Here is a 17650-nt window from a genome sequence, read left to right on the forward strand (position 1 = left end):
AGTCAAACAGAACAGTGACATTATGAATAGATAAACTACAAGGCTTGGACCCGTGTCGGAGAAGAGCCACATTGTTAGTGTGAGTGGTAATCTTTCTAACCTACAATTTGACACCTACTTGTGGCCTCCGCCTCATCAAAGTTTAAACGTGTAATTTCTGAGGAGGACGCTCAATTCGGTTCTTGGCACCCACGAGCTCAACTTGCCGCGCGCAGATTCACAAGTTTGGCACTTCATTTGGCAAGTTTGCACGATGTTAATCGAGTTCAAACTTAGTATGGCGAAGTTCAAAGTGGCGCTAGTTCCGTCTGAGGCAATTAAACATTCAAATAAACTCGTCCTTTGGGCGAGTAAAAAATGAACACCCTGCTCGAATTAATTAACTTATTATTTAATTCCTGTAGATAATGTAAATAGATCAACTCTAAATTTATAGGAAAAGAACACATTTTTTGAGGTTAAACAAGAACCTGTTGGAAATATTTTCAGATTTTCCAACTATCCAACGAAGAACCTAAGATTTTATTGTTTACTTGCTATAATATAATATCGTTAGTTTTGTTTAGAACAGTGTGAATATTAAGTTTAAATTTATTAGACAGTCAATATATCAAACTACCAAATGCACTGAAACTGTGAGGAGTTCCGATGCTGCATACAATCAAATACCCAGCAAAACGCCATGCATACGATTCTAACATTCGATTATTATAATAAATGGAAAAAACAACATACATGTAATAAAAAAATAAAGAAACCTAATATATTTTAAGACCAAGTTGATGCACATTACATATTATATCTAATGAATGGGCTATCCGTTCTGCCACAAAAGAACCAATTTATCGATTTATAATTATTACAGGTCTCTTTTAGCCATCTTACGTATTTTCAATTCATTTTGAGATTTTGGTCTTTTATATTCTTCATGCACTATTCACTATTTGAGATTTACATATATACGGTTCACTTGATAAAGCAAAAGTAACACTCAAATAAAAATTAGATTTGTGGGAATTTATGTCTCTCCTCTCTTACTATGAGTTATTTTATTTTCTAGATTTGAAATTCAAAAGGGTCCTACACGACCAATTTATTAATTTTTTAGAATGTATTCTTAAAATTAAGGTTACGAAAATAAAAATTGATTTTTCATTGTTTAAGTCCTGTTCTCTGCTATATTTCGAATCTCAATATTTCTAAATAACACAAGACAAGCTGGATATTTTTGAAGTAGAAAATATATATCTTAATCTATACCATTAAAGTAAATTTATTCTAAGTCTTTAATTGCTGTGTAAACATCAAAATAATACCTTCATTACTTAACAGCAACTAATACATGTTTATAAACTGTTTGTGTAGAAAAACATAATTTTGTTACATACGTGAAAAAATAAAGTATGAGCTACTAAAGTGTTAATTTAAAAAAATATTTGAAACTAACTATTGAAATATATTCACAATGTTAAATAATTAACCCCTGTTAGAATAGTTTCACATTTACAAATAATATATATTACATTTGGAATGTTTTGTTATGCTTGTCGTGTTCTGAAATTGAGTTTTCACGTTACTACAATTTCTTATAATCTTTATTTTGTTTTATTCATGGCAATCATTAGAAGGTTAAATTTGTTCATTTCATGTCAACCCACAAATATTTCTATTGCTCTATTTTGTAGCTATATGTGGAGATGACATTCATTAATGATTAGATTTATGCGTGCAGTTAGAAACACTCTTGGACGGATTCCCTTATATTTTGTCATTTCCTTAAGTAAGCAGAAAAGAATGTACCAACTGTACACACCTTGAAGTTTTAGCTGTGTCAGAGATGTAGAAAGAAAGAAAACAAAGGGAGAGCTCGTCATCACGATTATTCCCGGCCCAATCATCGTATCAGATGGTGGTGGTGTTTTTATTAAGTAGCCGTAACGTCGATCAGCTGTGTTGATGTTTGTACAGATGGCAGATGGGCTGGTGAGTTAGCGGGTCTACTACAAGTGAACAACCAGGGCCTGTGCCGGGCAGATGGGTGTCAGGACATAGCGGCATCAAAATAAACTTTCTATCACTAGTATACAGTCTTCAAGTAGGTGATGCAAGTAGAATAATTTTAAGGGCTGTGAAAAACTTTGAGTGTTTCATATTTCTTAATAAGAACTATATATTTTTAAATCGTAGATTCATAAAGCATACGAAAAAGGAATAACTAAAATTAACTTGAAAAAATAAAACGAGTATACAACAGATTGTTCCAAACAGGAATTTAATTCAAGTCACACCCAATAATTTAAGTAGGAATGAATGTTATAAGGCATCAACGTAATGCACTATTATGTCCATACATTTAACAAGATGGGTAAAAGGAGGATAGTTACAGTGTGAATAGTGTTAATGTCTCTACTTTTAATCTTCCCTCCTCAAATATGTGAGACATATGGACCAAAAACTCACGCGAGCAACTAGTAGAACATTAAGTGCTTTCCCCTGCAGACCACATTTCATGAAAAATATCAACTTTTAGTGATCGAGGGTCTTAAAAAGAATGGTTGTTTCGTTTTAGTAATTTGTGTTTTATAAATACAGTGGACCAGTGATAGACCACTAATATTGCTGGATAGGCAAACCGCCAAACATCCTCGTTTAAGTTAGTATAATCAAATACGTCTTTTCTCACTTTGTTATCGCATGTGAACAACAACACTCTAACAGATTTATTTGGCAAACCTGTTGTGGATGTTTCTTGGATTTGACTATGGACTATTTTCATATATATCCATCTTGTATGAGCAAGTATTTCACGGTTCTCAATGCTGAACTTCTCTAAAATGGAAGTCTCTTAAGTATAAAACCCACATTACAAACTGAAAATCGGTGAACAAAAAAATCGTTTCCTCTTTGCAAGCTATTTCGCCTTATAGAAAATCTGTTTGGTATTGAACAAATTCTTTGAGTCACATTACCGCTTGCTTTATATAAAGTCACAGCTGTGGCAGCTATAAAAATCATTGTGTATTTTCGCTTCACTTGGTAAGATCATTCTTGCTCAAAGCAAATTATTTAGACATACATGGAAAATAATAAATTAGAATCTTAGGCCTGGACTCCAAAGGATATCATCCCCACGCTGTACTGTAATCTGTATCTGCACTTTACCACAATTTATCTCTGCAATCCGAATTTATCTGGACCACAACCTAATTCTTTCCCGTTGCAATGTAATATAATACCGGTGTCGAACGTAATGTCCTGAAATCTGCTTCTAAGTGCTTTCAAGAACCGGATGAGAGATTGTCCTTTCTCAGAGTAAAGGTAAAACATCCAGTACAGTTACATGAGCACGTGTCCAAGTAATGGAATGGAAACTGCAGTGTCAACAAATGATCAACCGGATTTAACACAGAACATTTGGTCAGTGAATAAGTAGTCTGTTGCAAAAGCTCAACTCTCTTTATTTGTCTTGTTTTTTATAACATTTCTGTCAGTGAAAACAGGTTTTAGAAATCTTTATGTCTCTATAATTATCTAAGATATCCTAACTATTGTTATAGAAAAACTTGGTCTTTATTATTGTATTCAAATCCAAAGCAACTTAGACACGAAGGTGAGAACCCTTTCATTGCACTTAGAACTAAAAGGACTTTTGCACTGTTTCCATAGGGACTATTGTAGATAATCAGGATGGATATATTTGGGAGATATAGCCACATCCAGTCGAGATCCCATGTTACATGTACCACGGACAGATAAGGTTTAATCTCAGTCATGTACACCCACTCCAACAGTCACTCACTCCGCATTAAACTAGACCTACCATTTTACCCCGATCTCTCGAAATTTCAGTTCAGAAATTTCAGTGCTAATGTGTGCAGCTCCTGGACATCGATTGAGTTGTAAGTGACGCATCGGTTTATGCTATACTCAGTGTAGGTCACGGGAAAGTATAAACCCGCCAGACGTGAACTTCTCTGGGGTCTGTTAGACTGTTACGTAATCAAGGGGTGCACATATTTCAGTATTTTGACCTTCTAAAGGACTAAGTAAACTGCAGTTCAACATGATGAATATATCAATTTTTAGAATAAGATTTAAAACAAGTTAGTTTGGTCATAATTACTAATCATATTAAATGAACCGTAAGATAGAGCGTAGAGCGCCCTGTAGAAGTTAAGTTTGCTCATGGCACGATGAAGTGAAACAGGATAATGTGTTGATAAATTGATAGAACGGTTACTTTACTTGAGACGAAATTATGACCTTATGCCTCTTTTCCTCATTTAACACAATAGTATCAATAAAAGATGTATTAAATAATTAGTTTTCCATAGCAATTTCTCGGATGATGGTAAGAAATTCTGCCTTTGGTATAGTAAAACGGAAGGATTAGCCTACTTATTATCAGTATATCTAATCAACTTTTAATCACAGTAGTCTAATCGATGTGTGAAAGCTCAAAATTACACTGGGGATAATCCATACGAGGCCATGGATAAATGTAAAATGATATGGGTTATATCAACAGAACATAAATTTTGAAAATATATCGGCATTAAAATTGGAAATGCTTACTGGATGCGTCCTCAGAAAGATTAAAGTTTAGAATAAAACTCGGACAGACAAAACTTCCCACATAAATCCAAATGTGCACAATTTAATACGATTGGTATTTGGATAGTTCAGAGAAACGAAATCCAACGAATCTCCAAGAAGTGGAGCAAAGAAATCAAACAGGACAGTAAACAAGAAAGGCCATTAAGGTTTAGAAGATGTGAACCGGAGAGATAACTAAAGTAACCTGGAGACGTCAAGGAGCCGGATGCGGGTAACCCTACAGCCTGCAGGATGTGCTCAGGAGCAACAAGTGTGAAATTGTATCCGTCTTGGGGCCTGATAAAACTATTCTGCCGCTTTAAACCTGTTGCATTTGTATTAACACGAAACACTAATAACACTGTTTATTAAATAAGTTGAATTGTTAGATAGAGTATGGTTATTATGTACGCTGAGAAATGAGAGTTGAGCGTTTGACTAAACATGTATTCTGGATTTTGTTTAAGATATGTTTTAAAAATATAGAATATATATACAGTGTGAGCTAAAAGTATGGATACATTTTGTTTAGTTTTTGATGGATAAAAAGGGAAGGAAGGAGCTCCGGACTATAAAATAGAAGTGAACTTTTTAGTCACTTTTACTACTTGCTAAGTTATTGCCATTAATACAAATTTAACATATTAGCGTTCAGCCTAGCCTCTTGCCTGTGAAAAACATAGAAAATGTCTAAGTGTAATTTATTATTTGTTTTTATGTTTCCATTAAATACAATAACAAATTTAAACATGCAGGTTAATACATATACTAAATATAATTGTCCAATTGAACTTTTCTAACAGAATAAAGATAGTAGTGATTTGGCATTCCCATTGGACATATCATACATTTATAAAATGCCATGGATTAGTTACTGGAGAAAATATGATTTAAAAATTGTTGAGGGTTGTAATAGGATTTCTGGCGTTTCATAGTGCCTCAACAACATAAAAAAATCAAAATCAAATAAAAATCAACATTATTTTAAAATAATGTTACATTTTTGACTATAGTAGCTCCCAGGGCTTTACAACTAAACCATCTTAAAATTAACTTCAGTAGGATTGGTTATCTTACGCTCTGTTACGTCATATACAGGGAAGGTCTAATGGGTCACTTTGTCTCTGAACATTCTACCTTTGTCGTACTAATCTTTGTTACGAATCATTAACTCTTCATGAACCTTTTTTTGGGTTGACGCCTTTTTCCTCCTCTAATTCTTCCTTCTAAACTAGTCCCTTCTTTCTGACTCCATCCTGTGTACATTATCCGATACGTCCACTCAACTTAATCATACATCTAAGTACTTTATTATGAAAAAGTGTGTGGTACAGCCTCCGAATCTTCCTTCTTCTCATATTTTTCAATCGTAATCTACCTCCAATAAATGACTGTCCACTCACTCATCTTTTTGTTCTTTGTCAACTTACTCGTATTCCCAATTCTTCCATACTTTGTCCCTCATTTCATACTCCCAATCCATAGAAAAATTACAGCCTATCTGCTTCACATCAATGAGTAGCATATAGCATATCAGTAGTAACATATCTAATGAGTATGTTCTTTTCTTCAACCAAGCTCTTTTACCATCCCTGATAATTGTTCATGCTGAGGGCCGAGTTATATTTAGTTTTCACCGTTATAAATGTAGCTTTAATCGTGTAGTTAAGTTGTATACGCTTTTATTTAAACCGGATTCTATAAAATATGTCTGAATAATAATTATTATGATTTTGATCCTTGTATTTTATGGACCTTAGAGATATTATATTCTTTTCTGCCAATTGAATCCATCAAAATCTTTCTCAGTGGGTCACATTGATTGTGATGCTCAGCACATCCTTCAGACATTATCCGCCCCACAACAAAGGACGTTAAGAGCATCGGCGAAGCACCGTGAATATGAGAGCAATACAATAGGGGAGGAAACATTTTTTAACAATTTAACGTTTTCTTCTAATAAATTATACATTAGTCTATAAAGGTGGCCCACTTACAAAAAGATTCAGTTCCACGCGAGAATTCGGCTTCATAACGGCTCTACCCTCCAACTCCAAGTATCCCTCGTTCGAGGCATTCCTCTCCTGATCACGACTCAATTTAATTTACATCTACGATATACACTTAACAAAGTGGGAGACAGGAGATCTTGAATAGACACATTTTTCAAGACCACATGGGGAGGCGAGGGCGAGAGCGACTCCATTACCACGACGGTCGCTGGACCGGATTAAGAGGCATTATCTTTATAGCAAGGACCGTTGTCAATTAAGAGACGTCCTGTCTCAGTGATGCCACGGTTCCATTAGGCCCCGCTGGGCGCGCCACGTGCCTGGGGCGATGGGCGGGGCCGTGTTGGCCGCAGCGCCCACTCATAATGTCTTCATTGTATTCTCTTTAATAAACATTCAAAACAAGGTAACTCTGAGTAGCCGACCGAATGGTAAATGAGGTGACGAAACAGAGGTTAGGATAAATAACCCCGGGATTTATTAGCTACAGAGAATTTCTACTAAGCGCAGCCGTTGTCAACAAAACCGATAGTGTAAACGATAAATCAAATCAAATCATCTTTTTATTGCATTTTCTTTACAATTCAACATTGCATCGCAACGTCCAAGAAACCCCTTATTAATAAAGTTATTAAGCAACCTCCATATATACATTCACACACACAGTCAAACTTACATCTTCATACATACTCTCAAACACATTCTCACTGACCTCATACCTATGTCTCTCATAAATCCCAGCGGGCGGCTCAACCTGAATTCATCGACAGAGTAAAAACGCTCGTAGGACACCAGTAGGCGGTCTTAGGACGATTTTAAAAATGAATTTTGATTGTTGGAAACTTTATACTTTTTTTTCAGGAGCCTATTGATCAGTTTGACACCAACTTCTGGAGTAGATTGTTTGCCGACAACGCCAGTCTGTGATCTGAGATTCAATAGTTGTCCCTGCCTCCTTGTTTCATATTGTGAACGTCCCTGCCACGATCAGAGTACACCTTTATCTGCAGTACGTGAATCACCTCAAAAATGTAGAGGCAGGGCAAAAAGATCATAAATCCAAGCTCCCCTAAAAGATTCCCTACACGACACACTGAAAACTCACTTTTGATGATTCTGACAGCCTTTTTTTTGAGTCCTGAATACTCGTTCCAATCATATTTTGGCCACAGCCTCCCCCAAGTCTTACTCCATACGCAAGTTGTGGGAAGGATAAGGCAGGCCATAGTAGGCCATTTTTAAAACTTTGGTGGAACATACCTTTGCTATGTTGCGCAAGGCATATATACCTGGCGGAAACTCTAGCACATGTTGGACGATGTGTCGTCCCAGGTCAGCCCTCTGTCAAGGACATTCCCAAAAACTTTGTATAGTATTGTTATCCTCTAAAGGACATTAACTACAAATCACAGCTGACCCATCCGAACGTGTATTCCAGCCGAATGCAGAAATGTACAAAATTTGATTTGGTTTGATTTTGTTTTCAGTGTCCATTTCAGAAAAGAATTGAATAACATGAATTCACTTTCAACAAACGTTTTCATTTCCAGTTCTTTGCAATGTTTGCTTTTAAAACAGAGAGTCCCGTGTCATCAGCATAATGAACTAGTTTTTCCCATGTTGAATCCCCGAGTTCAATCTACTGACAAAAAAAACCAGAATAAAAGAGGCCAAGGATAGATCCCTGATGGACCACACCAAGAGCATTTTTGATTTGTTAGATGTGACGTTTCGAAATCGACCACGCTCTATGAACCCGCTCCCCTTAGGTAAGAAGCAAGCCACAGCTGCGGAGTCCCCCAACGCCACCTTTCTCCAACTGTGCAGGTGCAGCATGTCTCATTGATGCACACAGTCAAATGCCTTGGACAGGTCAAGAAATATGCTAAGCACATGTTCTCACAGCGCCGTTCCAATCCATCGACAACATTTTCCAAAAGGTTGTTCACCAGGCGTCAATTGTGGAATTGTTTTTCTGAATCCAAATTGCTCTGGATTCAGAATCCGCTTGTTATCTTTCCCCTAGAAAGCTATTCAAAGTCATACATAGAAAATTTTTTTCAAAATTTTGCTGAACACCGGAAGAATTGATATGGGCCCGATAATTGCTTGGAATGTAAGGGATCGTCCTTCTTGAAATTGAGGATGACCTTTGGCTGTCTTCAAAAGAGAAGGAAAAGTTCCAGATTCGAATGAGGAATTTACCAGTTTTGTGGAGTGGTCCTAATAAAGTGCCTGAGGCCACCGTTTAAAGTAACCAAAACTGACATCCATACATTTGCGTTCACCTGTTTTTCTTTCTCTCTTCTCTTCGAAATCAGTCCAGGGGGGCCCGCCTGGTGAGAGGAGGGACGACTGCGAGCGGTGCGGGACGGATCGGAGCCGCGCTTCTCTGAGTGTCTACAGGAGGTGGTGTGCAGAGAGCCGCGGATGTGCTACTGCAACCAATCCATAGTGTGAGCGCGGGGTTCGTGTTCCGCAATTGGTAATTGGAAAATCTGGCTTTGCTTTTATTATTGTTCGTTCTGTTAGCCGCCTTCCATCAGCATCTACCGTCCACAATAAGATAACTAGAGCGCGGAGTTCATTCGGGTAGGTGAACTACTCAGAGTACGTGCATGATGAGGCGGAGAGTAACAGTATGAACAAACAATACGTGAGAGTACCATGTGTTTCAGACTATCCACTGATGCCGACGCACTACATGCGAGGTGTTGAGGGATCTTGAGATCATCATTACATGTGTCGAGCTCATCAACTGGAGTCTCTATAGAAGAGGCAGTCCTTGAACGATGACACACATCACGGACTGCCGCATTGCCTGTGCTCATGTGTATGAGCTATTACTATACAATACGTGCAGACAAGATAACTAGGCACTATATAGGATACTCTACTTCATCGAAATCGGATCTTTAGTCCTCATTGAGACACAAGCGGATCATTTCACTCGTTCTACGTTAGGCTAGCGCATGTGAGAGTTGTACAGAAAAGAGAGAGCATAGACAGCTACTTCTTGGCATGTCACGGAATGTAAGTGCACTGTACGAGGTGCCATCGGAATATTGAATATTCGGTTGTCACCATCAATGCTAGTATTGGCGAGGACGTATAGGATTGAATGTGTTAAACAATAGCTATTCTTACTAGTCTTCTCTTTGATGGAGATAGGGAGGTTGGACGTTGGTGGAGCTCTATTCACTCAGATTGACCAGGTGCAGGGGGACAACATGTTATGACAGGATGGACTTAATGTGACAATTTGGTAGGTCACATGAAAAGAATGACGTAGTTGGACGATTGGATATATATGTTATAGTTATCTCTGTCAGAGCGATGATCATTATCACGTGAGGAGGTATTATAGATGAGATGAGAGTAGAGAAAAAACGGAAAGTTGATAAAGAATTAGGGGATTTGGTATAGGTGTGTTTGTTTTGTATTTGTTAATTGATTCATTTTTTTAAAAGTTTGTTCAAGATGGCAAATGTTTTGAAAATTAACAAACTAGTGAAATTTTGATTTTGAGTTTGTAGTTTTCATCCATGGAACCACTATCTCCTGCGCAAAATGGCCAGAGACCGCCGTATTCTAAACAGAGACTGTGGTGTCAGAAATGTTGCGACGTTGTCGATGGCAGTACTCGACGTCGCGGTCACTCGTGTCGGTGTATTCCACGGACCAATTTAAGTTACAAGATCTTAGAACATCGCGAGCCGCTGGGTAAGGGGGTGGTGTGGTCATTACATGTGATATTAAGATCACCAACTAATACAAATTCACATGAATTTGAGAAAGACGATTTAAGAGATGCTCAAACTTTTCAAAAAAGAATGTTCACAGCCATTTGGAGACCTGTAAAGTCCAATAACCGTTTAATTTACAAAAAGTTTGACGAGACTTTGAAACTACGGCCTCAAATCCAATTCCAAACTGCTGTCAAAATTAAAAGATTCGATTTTTGACGATTTTTCACAAAAATGCCACACCACCCCCTTTAAAAAGAATTCGACAAAATAGTTGCCAAGTCGAAGATTTTGAATTTTGAAGATATCGATTTGAATCGGGCTTGAAACCATGCTCCGAGACAACCAGCACATCAGTTTTAAGCTCTTCACACAAAAGCGCCAATTCGTACACTTGTAAGTCGCAACTTGAGCGTTCTGGTGAATTACTTTTAATCGAGTGATTTGAATTTTGAATTTTTGAATTTTGAGAATAGAAATATGAGCATTTTTTTGATGTTGGATCGAGGTCCCCTCCCTAGGTTGGTTCCGCACTGGTCAGCACTGTCAACGTTTTTGAGACAGAGACGTCCATCGAGACCAACACTATGTAGTTCCTCTCACGGTGTCCGCGTATTAAGCGCTGGAGATTTGGAGATGCTGTAGGCCCAGTCGATCTAATTCGGTAAGTAATAAGTATTCTATTTCGGTAATTAAGTAAAGGCCACCTTTTTAGCCTTGTTGTACCCGGCCTCTTAGTCCACTGACCTGTTCGAGGATATGACCGGACAGGATATAGGGGAGAGTTTGTGCAGTATAAGACTGTAAAAAGGTTACACAGATCCAAAGGAAACGCCGCACAATGTGCAGCAACCGTCTATCCATGAATTTATGTTACTAAAATGTATGCTCGGGTGGTGTAAGCCTAGACGGTTTTACATCTCAGATACTACGCCAGCAGATAGTAAATACAGGAACAAACTCCCAGCAGGAGCACGTAGTGCAGTTATAAAGAGGTGAAAAATACAATGTTTCCAAACTTTTTTAGTACCGGTCAGACAGACTTCATCCACAAGTTCTTTCTTTCCATCTTACAAAAACTATATTTCCAGTAAGATAACGTAGACGACAGCAGCAGTAAAACTTCGCAATTTATCCCCTTGATTGCATAATACTTTTAGCATGCACTATATATTGTCCACTGTCCATTAACAGCCAAAGTTGAAAAGATTTGTACGATTTGTAAACGAAATTCACGACTTATCTAAAGGAGTTTTTTTTAATCATAAATTTAATTCATGGCTTATTCACGGTATTATGGTTTTCACTATAGGGTGGGGATCCTGTATTAGTTACAAAAATTTGTCTCATTGAGTTATTTTCAAGGCATAAAACATAAATTATTTCTGACCTATGGGAGAGGGGGTTATTCGTCTAAACCCCATCCTTGACTGTGCCACTGACTCATTATTGCTCCTGTGACTTGTGAGCCCCATGCGTTTACCGCTGAAGGAATACATCACCACGTAATAAGCATAGCAACCTTTCCACTAAGGGCGCAAACTAATGATATTGGGAACTCTAACTTATATTCGTATATATTCCTGATATTACCCATTATTGCTCCTGTGACTTGTGAGCCCCATGTGTTTACTGCTGAAGGAATACATCACCACGTAATAAGCATAGCAACCTCTCCACTAAGGGCGCAAACTAATGATATTGGGAACTCTAACTTATATTCGTATATATTCCTGATATTACCCATTACTGCTCCTGTGACTTGTGAACCCCATATGTTTACAGCTGAAGGAAGATATCACCACGTAATAAGCACAGCAACCTCTCCACTAAGAGCGCAAACTAATGATACTGGAAACTCTAAATTATATTCCTATACATTCCTGATATTACTCATTATTGCTCATGTGAAGTGTTAGCCTAATGGGTTTATTGCTAAGGGAATATATCAACACGCAATAACCATAGCAACTTTTCAACTAGAAGTGCAAACTAAATATTGAGATTATTGAGAATTCTAAGTTATAATCCTGAATATTCCTGTTATTACTCATTATTGCTCCCGTGAAGTATTAGCATAATGGGTGTATTGCTGAAGGAATATATCACCACGAAATAACCATAGAACCTTTTCAACTACAAGCGCAAACTAATTATATTGAGAACCCTAAGTTATATTCCTGTATATTTCTGATATCACTAATTATTACTCCTGTGAAGTGTTAGCCCAATTTGTTTACTACTGAAGGAATATATCACCATGTAATAAGCTTTGCAACCTCTTAATTAGTATCACAAACTAATGATATTAAGATCTTTAAGTTATATTTCTATATATTTCTGATATTACTCATTATTGCTCCTGTGAAGTGTTAGCCTAATGTGTTTATTGCTGAAGGAATATATCACCAGGTAATAAGCATTGCAACCTCTTAATTAGGAGCACATATTGAGATGAATGAGATTATTCTAGTGTATTGCGCTCCTGATATATTCCTCCAGCAATAACCAATAATTATGGTTATTGCTGGAGGAATATATCAGGAGCGCAAACTAATCATATTAAGAACTTTAAGTTATATTCCTGTAAATTCCTGATATTACTCATTATTGCTCCTGTGAAGTGTTAGCCTAATGTGTTTACTGCTGAAAGAATATATAACCACGTTATAAGCATAGCAACCTCTCAACTGGAGCGCAACCTAATGATATCGAGATGACTGAATACTCAACGTTATATTCGTGGCAATACTCATTATTGCTGCCGTGCCTTGTGCGCCCCGTGTGTTTACTGCTGAAAGAATGTGTGTGCTCGACTCAGAAGCCAGCCGGTCACTAAATCTTCCCCTTTATGGGCAGTAAAGAGGCTGTTAAAATATGAAAGTACAGAGATGTCTTTTTATGGGCGTCAAAGATTTGGCTGGGACAAGGGGAAGAATTAATTTCCTCCTTCATGATGAGCAATTTAAAGTTACTTACGGACCAACGGACCTCCCTCTTTCTTGAGCATTAATTTATTACTGACTGCCAGCAAAGATCAATAATGACTGTTCTCGTCCGCTTTCAGACACCTTTGTACTTTCACACTGCAGGAATTTGTGTACCACCATTATACTGTTATTTGATTGAATGCCACACATCTATAACGTAAGTCTTTAAAGTTTTAAACATTCATAAAATAGTTTAAATTAGATACAAAAAACATAGTAAAATACATTTTATTTTTTGTTTTACTCCCTATTCATGTTGTCAACCCGCCCATTAAAATAACACTGTTAATCCCCACAGTCTTACTGTCGTAACACAATTGAAAAGTAATTGTTCTGATGTCCTCGTTCCCTATAATAGCCCCCCCTTAAATTATCATGCGATACCAAGCAAACGTAAAATTAAGAAATTAAGAATGTATACTTACAGGATCGCCTTTGGGCCCGTCCAAGCCAATCGGACCCTTAAACAAACAACAAAGCAAGATTAGAAGGGCCCGAACTGTAAGGTGATTGGTGTGGGAGAACCCTTCAATACAATAATTGGTCACATCCTCGCGACAACTGGCCCAGTGTTATCCCACGGCCCTTGATTTCTAGACAAGGTCTCTCATAAAGGGCTGATAGGTTTGATAATCTACAGGGGGGAAGGGGCTTATATACAGTCTTCTTTCCAGGTGTTCTCTTAACATTTTCCTTATCAATAAAAACTTGTATATACTATTAAAATAAGGTACTAATAGACCATTCATAATGGATATATACATTATTGTTGCATATTTAAAAATTAAATACGAATTTTGGTGGGAAGGATTCCAACAAAAGGATACTTCCCTTTTCCTATATACTATTTTTGAGTAGGTATTAAGGTTATCGTTTACTTCTACCAGTGGCTGGGTGGATGGAAAGGCTATTTGCAAGGGTTTTAAGTCTCTACTAATGGTCAGAAAGGTCGTGTACAAGGGAATTAAGTTTGAACTCATGGAGAGAACGGTCGTTTGCAGGGTTAGTAACTCATTATTTATGGACAGAAAGGTCGTTCGCGAAGATAGTAGTCTCTACTCATTGGACAGTAAGGTTATTTACAAGAGTAGAAAGTCTGTAGTCATGGAAAGAAAGGTCCTTTGCAAGAATAGTAAGTCTGTGCTCATGGACAGATAGATCGTTTGCAAGGGTGGGTAGTAAGTCTATGCTCATGGACAGATAGGTCGTTTGCAAGGATAGTAAGACAGCGGTCACCCATCTAAGTAGCAGCACACGCAGCTGTTGTTGTTTGAGCTGTTCATCTTGCAATAGTCTCTACAAGAGATGTGGCAATTCACATAAAACACTGAAAAGTCCAGGTGCCCTTAGTTATGGGAGATGATGCGATACAAACAAGAAAAAGATGCTAGAAAGATGTACTGTAAGACACTTCATTAGAAAAAGATTTACAAAGCTATTAGCCATATGGGCTGAATCCACCAATGTAATATTTCAATATTATTGTAATCTTGTTTTAAAGAAATACTATAAGGTAAAATATTTATTTCTAAAATTATAACAAATTATGAGTAAAATTATAAACATGATTACGAGACAATTTCACTCTTTTCATATTTGTATTCTTTTTATGAAATTGTTGCTTGTTTAGTATCTGATACGTTTTTGAACCTGTAAACGAATAAAAGATTTATATAAATATATTTTTATGAATTTTAAATGTTGTATTAAATTAATTACTATCCCCATGTCTTGACATTATAATATATTGTGTAACTCATAGTGATTCGAGTATTTTTATATGTCCTCTTTATTTGTTTTTCTCAATTGTATGTTGCCCGGTTGGGCTAAAAATAGTATGTTTCAATTAAAGTGCCAAACAGCTATTTTAACGTATATCAAAAATTAAATATTCTGGAGCATAAATATACTAACTCGCATTTTATCCCCTTATCATTCTTTAAAACCTAACAGTTATACTAAAATTTAGTCAATACAGATTCGTTAAATCTTCATACATTTTTAACTATATAACATAATACGAGTATAAATAACAATAAATATAAAAACATATAAAGAATTAAAATCCAATAAACTTATAATTAAAACGTTCTACGACATTTAAAATATAGATTTTCCTAGTCTTAATAATTGCAAGGGTTGTATTTTGTGGCTATAGTTAAACATTTTACGAGCAATTTGATCGTAGATGGTCATACTGTGATGTTTATAAATTTTGCGTAGGTGGCAGTAAAAGTTACAGGGTAAACTTACAAAGCTCTAGACTTGCGGTCCAATCATAATCTGTGTTATTCCCCACATTGATTTTTAAGTTCATTCCATAGACGTCTTTCAACGATACAATTTCATCATTAAGAGATATGACTATTTACTGTCATATCTTAAAATCTCTTAGTAATTATTCTGTAATCTAATACTTAGTGTTAAGATCCAAAATTACAAAATTAAGCATTTTTATTTTTCTATATCACCATTCATCGTTATATTCGAGGACATGCGGAAGGGCAGTGAGGTATGAACGAAAGGGTACTCTCAGGGATCAGATACGGTCGTTATATTTATTGGCAGCCACGGCACGGCCAGGCAGAGTGCACGCTCACGGATGCAAGGCGACCACTTAAACGATGCAATAAACAGAAAACAGACAGCGCAGTTATGTGCCAACGTTGCGGTCTGATCCTCACGATGTTATTACCATAGCTACAAGAAAATACTTGATAATGCAAGATCATTAGAGTTCATAGCATTAATAATTGGAAACTTGAGAAAGCTGTGTTCACTTATAGTTTAACGGCTTACAAGTAAAACTAAGGCGTCCGCAAACCAACGAGTAAGATAATGGGATATATACCACTGGTGTAAGATCAATCACTACTGTTAATTACTTTAAAAAAAGTAATCATTATAACTTCAGAAGTCTCAACTAAGGCCATTAAGAAGGTAATAATTCTCGCCATAATCATGGGAATGAAGAGTGGCGGTTCAAGGAAGATGACAGGCAGCTTCAGCACATCACAGCTGTTGTTTATACCGGCTTTCATCTGTGCGAGGCAATGACATACTCGTATATTACTCATTTCTTGTTTGGAAGGAGGGTTATTCGTAAAGTATTGTCGGGATCGCTGTAGTAAATTGAATGCTCGAAAGCGAATGGGCAGCGAGTCCGGTATTTATTGCGCGTTAAACTACTGTATAACTGTCAAGCTATAATACATGTAGTTAACCCCATCGCTGCGGTTTTGTACTCTGTGATGCTAAGTACGCGCTAGGGCGTCTGCGCATTCTAAGTATTACCCACCGCCACATCTATTACAGAATTCGTATTGTTGCTGTGAGTTTACGGTTGCAAGTTTAAAATGTTATTTACACAACTGAACATCCCACCGTTTGAGTTGCCGAAGTTCATCGACAATAACTGAAGTGCACGGCCCATTGTATTGAGTGACAGCAAAGTGCGTTACTTGAAGAGAGCCTTCAAGGTCGGACGTGAATATATCGATGAACCGCGACCACAAATTTGATCAATGTCGTGGACGAAAAGATTAGTCAAAACCGGCGCTACCATTAAAGAATTAAAAATTTAATATTCGAATTTTAAAATTTTCCTAGTTTTTCAGGGCAAAAAAGAAAACATTAGCCTCTGAAAATTTGCAATTTAACAAACTGAGTTTTCGTCTGGGAACAGCAAAGTAAAAGAATGCCATGATTCTGGCTTTTCATAATTAATCTCATAATGGAGACGACCAACATCTGTGGATGAGACGTAGTTTTATCATACCGGAGCCTAAACCTCAGTCAGTGGAATGTCGTCACACGACATTAACAGTCAACGTCAAGGCCAAACGCAAGAATCTCAACTAGCAAGGTTGTTATAACCAGGATTTTTTGAACGCAAAAGGTCTTGTTATTTGACTTTAAACAGCATTAAATGTTGTGGCTTGTTGTGCTACCCTGACTAAACTTCCAAAAGCTATACACAAAAAGCGAATTTGTCTTCTGGTGGCGATAGTTTAACTGTTGTATGGCAATGCCAGCCGAACATAACATCTGATCCTACATCTCGACTGATAACTAATTGAACATCAACTGAAAAATGATGTTTGGTTTATAAAAATTTGGATATTTCTTTCCGATTTATTATCAGAATGTCTAAAATTTATGATAGAGTGTTTATATATATATATATATATATATATATATATACACAGCCTAAAATATTTTCTGAAAAGTGATCTTGAGTTGCAATTGGACTCATTGTTATTATACTATTTTACCTATAAATTCAAGTTTTTGGACAGGAATTTTA

At 36.8% G+C, this 17650-nt stretch overlaps 1 protein-coding gene across 16 annotated transcripts in view; it reads right to left on the reverse strand.

Moving 5' to 3' along the window:
• The window catches only part of LOC124362306 (collagen alpha chain CG42342-like), a 535020-nt gene that overhangs the window by 100761 nt on the left and 416609 nt on the right, over window positions 1-17650 (reverse strand). For all 16 annotated transcript variants that reach the window (XM_046816688.1, XM_046816693.1, XM_046816687.1 and 13 more), the window contains one exon: window positions 13770-13805. In XM_046816688.1, the coding sequence (XP_046672644.1) occupies window positions 13770-13805 (36 nt within the window). The remainder of the gene's footprint in view (window positions 1-13769; window positions 13806-17650) is intronic.

The sequence above is a fragment of the Homalodisca vitripennis genome, chromosome 5, assembly GCF_021130785.1.
Source record: "Homalodisca vitripennis isolate AUS2020 chromosome 5, UT_GWSS_2.1, whole genome shotgun sequence".
Taxonomy (NCBI): Eukaryota; Metazoa; Arthropoda; class Insecta; order Hemiptera; family Cicadellidae; genus Homalodisca; species Homalodisca vitripennis.